Raw genomic sequence first — 12,223 nt, 5'->3', positions numbered from 1 at the left:
TAACTAACGTTTACTAATGTACTCAAAAAGGTAACACTTTACAATAAGGTTCATTAGTTAATGCATTTACTAACATGTACTAACCATGAACAACACATGTACAACATTTATTAATCATAATTGAACATTAAATAATGCATTATTAACATCCAAGTCCATGCTTGTTAACATTAGTTAATGCACCATGAGTTAACATGAACTAACAATGAACTACTGTATTTTCGTTAACGTTAACTAACATGAACAAAAACAGTAGTAGATGTATTGTTCATGGTTTGTTCATGTTAGTAAATGCATTAATTAACATTAACTAATGAACCTTATTGTAAAGTGTGACCGTGATTTGTAAATACTGCAATACTTAATTTAGTAATGAAAAATTAATCAGTAACAAAGTATGAAAGTGAAGTTATTAAAAATATTATAAATGGACTTTTAAGTCAATAACACATCATTTGTTTGTAGTTAGTAACTGCTTACTAATGTCTTATAATGTAGAGCTAATGCTTAACAGATGATGAGTAAACTATTTGCTAATGCTTAACAAATGATTCATAGTGTGTAGTTACAAAAGTGTTACAAATATTTCTCTGAAATCAGTTTAACTGAATGAAAGTATTATAAGTTATTTTCTACTTCCACCTCACAATGAGTAAGCTTACATGGACGCCAATGCTCCGATTTTAATATGATTAAGTACTCCATGTAAACAGCGATTTTTGATTAATTTAGGTCATAATCAAACTAAACAGAAATCAAATTAAGACATGGTGAAGTATTTTAGTCACATTATTAAAGTGCAGTCCAGACATGTAAACACCGCAATCACAATAATACTGTCACTCATGTAGAGCAAAAGTAAATGAGCAACATCTAATAAAATGATTGGAAAGAATCAGACTATCTAAGGAGGGTCTTTGTGGTTTGTGTGTGTCTCAGTAGCTTTCTGAGCCAGATTTTATGCAGAGGTCACAGTAATCAAGATGAACATGAACACACACACACACACACACACACACACTCTATGACTGTCAGATGAAACGACTGTGTCATACGTTCCATTTCTCTGTAACACCCTAATGATGGGAACTGTGCATCATCTTCCTCTAGTAATTGTCAGACATGTCTAAGAATGTGCATTTGCTGATTTACTTTGAAAAGATCAGCAGAAACAACTTGACTAAAGTATAACTACATGAAAAGGTATTTTATGTTAGCTGTTTGCTAACTGAACTCCCACCAAAAACGTAACATACTGTATAATAGTAAAAATAACACACAAGCACTTAGTCTTGCTTCTAATCTAATTTCTCTCTCAATACATAGTGTTCAAACAGGGATCAACCTCAATTTTCTTTAAGCATGACACAGATTTAAGAGATAGTTATAACTGAGTTGCATATTAGGCATGAGACGATAATCGTTTTCAAGGTATAGCAGTTTGAAAAGTCAAGGTTTTAAAAACGCCAAAATGTTTTGCTATACTGTTCATATTGGTACTGTATGTAGATTTTTTTTATTTTAATGTTTTTAGGACAACTGCATCTCCAGCAGAAAAGATATCCAAAGATGCCATTTTAAATTGTAACGAGAACAGCAAATGTCAGTGAATTATTATTATTATTGTTATTTGAATTATTTAGTGTAACATGTTTACAGTTACAACATAGTTTAAATGTTTCAAAGGGGAAAAAAGTTTTAGTTTTTTACCCAGACATTTAAAAAGCACATATTTTACAGTGGTAATCACAATACCGTGAAACCTGATATTTTTATCCAAGGTTATTATACCATTAGAATCTTATGAGAATCATATACATCATCAGTGTCAGTCAATAATAAGCATTATTAAAGCCGATTTTAAAGCAAAGTCCCTTTAAGGCAAGTCATTTTACTCTGTGGCCATCTTTGAAACACCTCTCGAGCAGTATGCTCAGGCATTCTGTCTAAATGAGGAAACATTAAATTCTCCAAAATTGCTTACCAAGCTTATAATAAAATTCATATAAGGAATCACCACTAAAATTACTGTAACAACAACTGTCTCTTTAGTTTCATTTGTAAATGTTCGAATCACACACAATCGGCAGAAACTCACCTAGAAACGAACAAACGGAAAATTGTCAGTCTATCGTGATCGATGTTTGTCTCCTTTACTAGAGGGTGGGGCTTTATTTGCCATATTGACCGTAACACTTTTCCCCATTCAAAACTATACAAGTGACACAAATCTGTGTGAAGTTATATCCGTTTATGAGTTTTTTATGTGTTGAACACAAAAGAAGACATTTTGAAAAAAGCCATTGACATCCAAAGTAGGAAAAACAAATACAATGTTAGTCAGAGGTTACAGGTTTCTAGCATTTTTCAAAATAACTTCCTTTGTGTTAAAAAAACTCAAGAAACCCAAACATAAGAGCTTCACACGAGTAAGCTGTCTTCCAGGCAGGTTTAATTCACAAGGTGATTCAAATGAAAGTGATTTGACATCATTGATTTAACATGAATTTTGCTCTTGGGTTCCAATTAAGATGTAAATTCTCCATGTGGTGAATGTGCAAAGAGTTTTTGAGAGTGTTTAGATCAGAGGTCACCAATCCTGGTCCTGGAGGGCTGGTGTCCCTACAGGGTTTTGCTCCAACTTGCCTCAACACACCAGCCTGGATGTTTCAAGTATACCAAGTAAGAGCTTGATTAGCTTGTTCAGGTGCTACTTTTTGAACGGGAGGTAGGACAATTTGACAAGGTAGGAGAATACAGAGGGACAATGTAGAACAATTGGATACTATATCAGTTGGAGACTGTACCAAAAAGAGGGAATTCTGTAAATTTACAAAAGTTTTCCAGTATAGATAACAAGACGGGAGGGTGGTGGGAGATGGGTGTAAAATACGGGAGACTACCGAGAAAAACAGGAGTGTTGTTAGGTATGGTTTAGACCTTCTGAAATTTTATTTATTTCTAGCAAAAATAAAATGTAATAACAATAATAATAATAATAATAATACAAATATTAATAATAAGAGCTATTCAAAATGATCAGAGCACCATGCTCGGGAAATAAACACAAAAGCACAGAACTGAATCTAATACTGATACTGGCATCCCAAGTTACAACTACAGAGCCCAGCCTATAACATGCTTATAGTTGTGTATTTTTTTCCATCTTTTTTTTTTTTTTTGTTTGTTTGTTTTTTTTGATGTTGGGAGATATTGCATGTAGCATAATTTGCATGTATAAGCAAGCTACAATCAACATTGGAATGATTAAATTGACTACATGCATTAGTTTTTTGGTGCAAACATGTATTTTTCCCTAAAAGGCCCATACACGTTTTAAAGCAGAAGTGCTGCTAAAAAAAGCGCCTGGGTAAGATGTGTGGATTTAGGGTTTTTTATGATGTGGTCACATACTGATGAAGCTCTTCATTGGTCAGTTTGAATGGCTCAGTTTTTGAGCTTTGGTCATATTGTCAAGGAATTGACAATTCTATGCTGTTATTTTATAACTCAGTTGTAATCACAGCAAATTATTCTTATTAAATCATTTCATTTTCAAGCACTCTGTGAATTACTTTTGATTTAACTTTAACACTAAATTGCCTTGTAATATCACATAATAGTAATGCTCTCCCACATATTAGGCTATTATAACTGCCCTCATTTCCAGTTTTGGTATAAGATTGCAGAAGAATGTTTTAACTAGAAATGTCAAGCTTTTCATAATCATACTGACTTGTTTAAGTTATTAGGCAAAACTACGGTTAGAACCACTGTAGTTAAACCTCATTCTTACAATATTGAGGTCATTGAAACAGCATTTGAATGTCCATTTATGTTTGTGATCTGGCATACCATTTATACAATGAGCACATTTTACAAGATAAGATGATCAGTATCAATTAAAGCCAAACTCAACTTTAGTCTTTCAGCCATCTTTCCTTACTCTCATCAGATGATTAGTGATGATTACTAGATCTGACTGACTGTGTTTATATAGCAAGAGCTGATGCTTTCATATTAGAATTGTTGCAATCATAATACTTCTAAACTAAACGACAAACAGTGTAGGTGGTGCGATGGTGGCCTTGTAAAGTAAATATAGCTGTGGGACAGATTTTAACCTCAAATAGAAACATCATCACAGCCTCAGGTCATAAGATATCAACACGCACATCCTACACGATATACATGACCTTAAAATGATAATGTAGATTATTTTGCTTTACCCTAACCCCAACCTAACAGTCTACTTATAATCTAATGAGAATTAGTTGGCATGTAGATGCAATGTAACTTAAATTCAACAAACAGACCATCAAAATAAAGTGTGACCTCTGTTTTTGTGTTAATGTCAATACAATGAATTCTATTGAATCCAAAACAGCACTGAACATTAATTCTCAATTATTTTGAGAAGACAAATTAACACATTAACAAAAATATATTTACAGTTTTATCTAAGGTATTTAGTTATTAAACATTATATTATATTACACAAACTATTATATAACTCAATAACATTACAGGGTTATTTTACCCAAAAATGAAAATGCTGTTATTATTTACTCACCCTCCTGCTGTTCCAAAACCCTGATACCTACATTCATCTTAAAAAAAAAAAAACCTCCATAGACATCAACAATCCTGAGACATAAAAAAAAGACATTTCATGTGTCTTAAGTGGTTCAAATGTAATCACACAAAAATGTTTGCCACAAACAGTCACAATCACCAGCGATTTAACCCTGGAGAACATTCACCATCACCCAGACAATCCTGTAACCAAAGGAACTACAAATCCTGCAATCCACCACACACTCACACCTGTTCCAGTTCTTCTTTTTATTACACACACACACAGCAGGGAGCTGCTTAAAAACTGATTACATGGACCATATATATATAGCACACAAACACATACGTTGCTGAGTCTTGTTGTCTTGGAACACTACGCAGCATTCTCTTCTCGTCTAGCCTATAGCCATGTTTTGAACCCTTGCCTTGTTAACTCGTTTTGATTCCTTGCCAACTGTATTGACCATTCACGATTCTGAATTATCTGTATGTATCTGTTTACTCCTGTTTTACCATTGCCTGTCTGACTAATCTTATGAATAAACTGCATTTTTATCCTTAACCCTGTTGTCCAGCACTGTTTGCTCCAAAAACACCCTAATGCCTTTGTATCTAATGGCAAATATATACATTGTATTGTCTGTTGTGCGCACCCTGACCTAACATGAAAGTAAAGAAATTGGTTATTTTACAGGTTTTTCTGGCGCACAAAAGTGTTCTTGGAGCTTCGTATTATCTTAGAACTGTTGTTGCCTATAGAAGGTCAGAGAGCTCTCAGATTTCATATAAAATGTCTTAATTTGCATAATTCTGCATCTCAGGGGATGGAAAGGATATGAGGGTGAGCAATTATTAATACAATTTTCATTTTTGGGTGAACTCACCCATTAACCTTGTATTTTATGTGTGTTAAAATCGCTCAGTAAGCATGCTGTCATACTGCCAGTGAAACAGTCTTGTATTTCAAGAGAAACTGACCATATGGAGAAACTAAGAGAGAAAACATTGTGAAATGGAAAACTAGGCCCTTGCCATACTGCTAACTTACCAGAAAATTTCCCCAACAAACCCCAAAGATGAAGAAATAGTAAATGGTCAGCTCTCTTCCTTCCTTCCTATTTTGCTTTATTCAAATGAGCAGCGTTTCAAGATGAAATACTTTTAGCCAATGAAAAATCTAATCTAATGTACACTATCTATTGACATTTAAAAATAAATACTATTTATTTTGCCAAGCATACAAGGAATTTCTATCTATTAAATTGCTGACACCTACTGTAATGTTAAACATTAAATCGAGAAGCTCTTTTTTCAGAGATCTCCCATCTGCATTTGAATATTTTGATTGAGCAGTTCACATTTCACATCTACTGTGAAAAATGACTTCACTCCCTTCATGGAACCAAATGGAAATCCAAATACAATGACGAAATCATCTACAAAAATAAATGTGGCCGCAGTTAAGAGGATGTAGCCTATGCATTCAAGTTCCGCTTTATTGACTACTTAAGACGAACTAGTACGAGTCCTGAATGCATTCTCTCTCAGACACAAGAAGCGAGAGTTCAGATTTTAAGAACGACTGTGACAATGGAAACACAAAGAATCCTCGTGAGGAGTTTGACAATTGTTGTTATTGCATCTGTTATCTGGGGTGTAACAGGTAAAGCACTCTTAACTGTTTTTATATTATTCTACCTGAAAAAAAAGCTAAATATTGAGGTTTATCTTGTTTTCTGTCTTTGCAGATGCCATTGAAGAAAAGGGGACAAATTGCTGTAAATCAGTCTCCACAGTAGTGGTGACTGATCCGATCATCGGTGTCAGGATGCAAAATCAAAGTCTTCCATGTGTGAAGGCCATCATGTAAGAAAGGCTTCATTTCTTAAAAAAAAAAAAAAAAAAAGATAACATTTTTTGGAAAAGCTACTTTTATTGGAGAATGCTTTATAAAAAAAATCAACATTTGAATAAAAAAAATATTTCACATTTATTTAAATCCATTAATTGAAATTTCTTTTTAATTTAATGTGAAATAAATATAAAAGCAACTTTATTTAGTTTAGTTTATTTTTTTTTTATGTTTTCATTCTCTTTGACAGCTTTGAGACTGATCGAGGGGATTTCTGCTCTGACCCCAGACAGCCATGGGTGCGGAGGAAAGTCATGCAGTTTATGTAAGTTAAACAAAACTATTTTGATACAACTTGTAGCAAAATAGGAGCTTTAATATTATTTTGTTCAAGCTGTTTAATTGTTTGTAATTTATTTTATTTATTGCTTTTTTAACAGCAGAAATTTCAAAACCAATCAACAGACATCCACGCAAACACTGACATCTACACCAACACTGACATCCACGCCACCACTGACATCCACGCCACCACTGACATTCACGCCAGAACCAACGTCATCCATTAGTGAGCAAACTAATGGGGAGGGATCTGCTTAAGCTCCAGACAGATTGTGAATCAAGAATATCTAAGAGTAAACTCATTATGACATATCATTATATTTCCATGAAGTTATTTTTAACCTTGTTATAAAGTTTTGCTGTTGTATTTTGAAAATGTGACATTTACTAAGTTAAGCCTATTTAAATTTAATATTTAAATGTTATGTTGTCAAATAGAAGCATAACTATTATGTAGAGAAACCTGAATGAGACTGTTCTTAATTTATTAAATTATTTCAGAAAATAAACTATGTGAAACATATTATTAGCTTGTATTTTATTTCACATTGAAATATAAGTCACTCACTTTACTGATAATGGACTTATGCCATTAAAGTGTGACGCAAGTCTGAGTGAATTGCAGATTGATTTGAAAGAGAACAAACCTGGATTTTATTATGAGTGTATGTTGCAAATACAATATGAAACTTCAAATAAACTGTGATCAGCAGCTACTGTTTGCTTGTGGTTGATGTTTCTGAATGTATGAAGGATGTTCTTCCTCTGGCATGAAGACACTTTTTCTCTTTGTCATATTTTTCTTTGTAACTGAACTCTGGCTGTGTACTATTTCTGTGCTGTGTGGGATTTTGGTCCCTTTCCCCCTACATTTATGTTGTTAATGGACATTTCTTCAACCTTAAAAATTACTTTTGACAGACTCAGACTCAGACTCAGACTCAGCTTTATTATCCCGTAGGGAAACTAAATTGCAACAAGGTACCATACACAGGCGAAGTTCCATGTACACATTAAAAAATAAAAATAAAAAAAAAAATACTACTATACAACATCCATACATCAATATATAGAAACATCCCCCTCCCCCCTGGACTCATTTAATGACCTAATGGCCACCATTATAAAAGAATTTCTGGTTCTATTTGTCCTGCAAATAGGAACCCTAAAACGACGTCCTGATGGCAACAGCTGAAATACAGAGTACAGTGGGTGATCCGGGGTGCATAGGATACCCTGAGCTCTCCTTATTACATGATTTTGGTAGATTACCATTAGACCAGTCTGATTAAAACCAATGATCTTGCCTGCCACCTTCACCAGGCTGCTCAACCTGTTCTTGCTTGACACACTCAGATTGCCGTACCAAGCTACAATGCAAAAAGATAAAACAGATTCGATAAATTGTTTATAAAACAGCGTCATCATAGAGGTAGAAACCTGAAATGATCTAAGTTTCCTCAGAAAAAACAGTCTTTGTTGGACTTTTTTATATACAGCCTGGGTGTTAGGTTGAAATGTCAACATATTATCAATAACAACCCCTAGATATTTATGTGTGTCAACAATTTCAATGTCCAAGCCTTTAATATTAGTTATGTTTGGGGTTGGAGAAGCCTTCCTGTAATCTATCACCATATCTTTTGTTTTACTTGCATTCAACTGGAGAGAAAATCTATCACACCAGGAAGTAAACTCCTGCACAGCAGGACCATGCCCCAAATCCTGATCGTGGAGGAGACTTACAATCACAGAATCATCTGCATATTTAATGATATGACAATCCCTGTGAATACTACGACAGTCATTAGTATACATGATGAACAAAAGAGGTGAGAGGCAGCAACCTTGAGGTGACCCAGTGGAACAAAACTGGAAGTCAGAAAGAGCACCATTAACTCTGACACACTGTTGACGTCCAACTAAAAAATCAAGAATCCATCCACAAATATTAAGATCCAAGTTAAAAAGAGAAATTAATTTCTCCACCAACAAATGTGGCTTCATAGTATTAAAAGCAGAAGAGAAATCAATAAACAACAATCTGGCATGAGTCTTAGGCTTTTCCAGGTGATTAAACAGGTAATTTAACATTGTAAGATTGGCATCTTCAACTCCCCTGCTCTGTCTAAAAGCAAACTGCAATGGATCAAATTTATCCTTTGACTGCAATAAAATCTCACCTTTAATAAATCTCTCAAAACACTTCATGACTAATGAAGTAAGAGCAACAGGTCTAAAATCATTTAACTCTCGGGGAAACTTGGTTTTAGCTATAGGAACAATAACAGATTTCTTCCAGATTTCAGGGACCCTTTGTAGCATAAGAGACTGTGAAAAAATGTAATGAAATATTTCAGAAAGCTGTTCCGCACACGTATGTAGCACCCTACCACCAATATTGTCAGGACCCGGGCTTTTTTTAGTATTAGTTCTCTGAAGGAGGCCTTTGACCTGAATTCTACTAATGTTTACGGAGTTACTACATGACAGATGTTGTTTTAAATTGTCATTTTCTGACTTAAAATCATCCTCATCAAACCTTAAGTAAAATGTATTTAGTTCCTCAGCAAACTCTCTCGCAGAACTAAAACCATTTAAATTGATTTCACTGCCCCCTCTATCTTCTTTACACCCAGCCATTGCCTTCACCCCTTGCCAGGCTGATCTTAAATTATTACTGCTCAGCTGATTCTCAATTTTGTCCTTATACCTAATTTTATCCTTGTTTATTTGCACTCTCACTGCCTTTTTTAATTGCTTAACTGAGCTCATATCACCCTGTTTAAAATATTTATGTTTACTTTGCAGGAGAGATTTTGTGTCATTTGACAGCCAAGGTTTGTTATTTGGAAAGTCAATAACAGTTTTGTGAGGGATAATCATATCTGTGCAAAAAGATATGTAATCACACACTACTTCTGTAAGTTCATCAATACTTTCAGATGTCTCTTTAAAAACGGACCAGTCTGTACAATCGAAACAACCCTGAAGGGCCAGTGAATTGTCCTCTGACCATACTTTAATTTCCCTCTTCCGCACCTTCTCCCTCCTCAGCACAGATTTATATACTGGGAGGAGGTGTACCACGTTATGATCAGAGAAGCCGACTGGTGGACCCGCTACAGCTTTCATTGCCCCTTTAATCGATCCATAACAGAGGTCCAATATCTTATCATATCTTGTATGACAATTTACATACTGATAAAAGTCACACAAAGTTTTCCTGAGATCACAGTTATTAAAATCCCCAAGAACAAAGTTCGGAGCATCCGGTGAAATTTGTTTCAAGTTTGATAAGACTTTACTAAGAGTACCTGCGACATTTATACTATTTGCTTTCGGAGGTATATAAACCACAGTAATAAAAACCTGTGGGAATTCCCTTGGCAGATAAAAAGGTCTTAATGACACAGACAGCAGTTCTATATCTGGAGAGCATACTCTTTCTCTCACTGTCACGTTTGTGCACCATCCTCGATTGATGTAGAGACAGACACCACCGCCCCGATTTTTACCCGTTACCTCACAGTCCCGATCCAGCCGAACCGGCGCATCAAACCCGTCTAATGCCAGTGAGGAGTCCGTATCCTTTGTAGTAAGCCATGTCTCGGTCAGTGCCAAGATGCAAGCATTTTTATACTCTCGAAGATGACGAATGTTAGCCTGTAATTCATCGATCTTATTTTTCAGGGATTGCACGTTCGCCAGAAGTATAGTTGGAAGTGGAATGCGATTCTTTTTCAGCAGGTTTTTAATTCGCACTCGTACACCTCCCTTTTCCCTTTTTTGCTATATAAAGGTCACATTAAAACTGTGTCAATTTTAAAGCTGCTTATGTCCTTTATGTGTATTTAATAAACCATAACCATAATTTCCTCCACACAATGACATAACACAAGACAAATGTGAGGAGTAATGGAAATGGGTATAATCTGAAAACATCCACATAACCAAAAGGGCTCATATAAAGAAAAAATAGGTTATAGATGATTAAATATTACATCAAAACATCAATAAATAAACATTACCCAACTTATTAAAGTATAAAAAATCTTTAAAAAAAACATCTAATATAGCAGGATGGTGCCAGAATGAACCAGAAGATGATAAAAAAATGCAGTGTAGTGATGACCAAGGAGAAAATGAATGGGAGGATGTAATAAGGAGAGCTAGAATTAAGAAATTGACTGATCATGAGAGAAAGAAAATATTTCAGATGGGTGAATCATAGAGTTGACTCAAGGTCTGATTTGTTAAGTATGGTTGTGAGGTTTGAGGGAGTAGGAGAAGGTAAAGAAAGTTAAAGCATTGAGACTCACAAACCAAATTTGCATCTATGGAGAGAGTACTGGGAGAGAGAAATTTGATGATTGGTTATTGTAGTCCAGGGAAAGTTGTAGAAGGTAAAGACAGTAAGGTAACAAAAGTGACTGTATGAATACAAAAAAAAGACTGCTGCATAGTAAAAGAAAGAGTCCCATATTTAGATGGTTTTAGGGTGGTGAGACACTGCAGATCTCAAATTTGCCAAAAGAATAAGGTGAATAGAAAGAGATGGGCCCTGAAGTGAAAAAGGTTGAGAACCCCTGCACAAAAGTGTTCTTGGAGCTTCGTATTGTCTTTTAACTGTTGACTATGGATGGTGAGAGCTTTCAGATTTCATCTAAAATGTCTTAATTTGCACTCTACATCTTAGGGTATTGGAAGGACATAAGAAGAGCAGCAATTGGAAAACTTGAACCTTGCCATCCTGTCGGCACCAATAGCCTGGTTAAGTGCACCGACATAGAGCACTCTGGTGTTCACAGTGATCTGAGTTGGATTCCTGGCTTTAGGTCCTTTTCCGATCCTTCCCCCCTCACTGCTCCCAATGCTTGTCCTGTCCCAATAAAATGTGATAACCCCCTAAAAAAATCATTACTAAGACCCTTGCCATCCCACTAACCAGCAAAACTCCAACTAAGTCCTAAGATGAAAAAAAGCTAAATGTTTTCCTTTCTTCCTATTTTGCTTTATGAGCAAAACCACAAGATAAAATACATTTGAACTTTAAAAAAAATATATAATATACTGGTCATCCTTTATTGGTATTTAAAAATAAAAATATTTTATTTTACCAAGCATCCAAGCAAGGTGCTTTAACTATAGGCTGAAAGCTTTCATTTGAGGGTATTTACATCCAAAAACAGGTAACCAGTGTATGAATTACAGTAGTTTGCATATGTGTCTCCCACTTGTTAAAGGGCCAAAAGTAATTGGACAATAGGCTTCTCAGCTGTTCCATGGCTAAGTGTGTGTTATTCCCTCATTATCCCAATAACAATAAGCAGATACGAGTTCCAGATTTAATTTCAAGTGTGCTATTTGCATTTGGAATCTGTTACTGTCAACTCTCAAGATAAGATCCAAAGAGATGTCACTATAGTGTAGCAAGCCAAAATTAGGCTG

General features: G+C 35.0%; 1 protein-coding gene and 1 long non-coding RNA gene across 3 annotated transcripts in view; both read left to right on the top strand.

Annotated features, from left to right (window-relative positions):
* Positions 1–12,223, top strand: part of LOC147838064 (uncharacterized) — a 225,325-nt gene that overhangs the window by 154,794 nt on the left and 58,308 nt on the right. The window lies entirely within an intron of this gene.
* Positions 6,107–7,484, top strand: LOC100002392 (chemokine CCL-C17a). Of its 2 annotated transcripts, none has more exon segments than NM_001361396.1 (4): positions 6,107–6,241; positions 6,327–6,444; positions 6,681–6,755; positions 6,871–7,461. In NM_001361396.1, coding segments are annotated over 4 exon segments (426 nt in total). In that variant the 5' UTR covers positions 6,107–6,168; the 3' UTR covers positions 7,031–7,461.

The sequence above is a fragment of the Danio rerio genome, chromosome 24, assembly GCF_052040795.2.
Source record: "Danio rerio strain M-AB ecotype USA chromosome 24, GRCz13ab, whole genome shotgun sequence".
NCBI classification, from domain to species: domain Eukaryota; kingdom Metazoa; phylum Chordata; class Actinopteri; order Cypriniformes; family Danionidae; genus Danio; species Danio rerio.
Note: the sequence above shows the minus strand (reverse complement) of the source record. Positions and strands in the feature narration are given on the sequence as shown.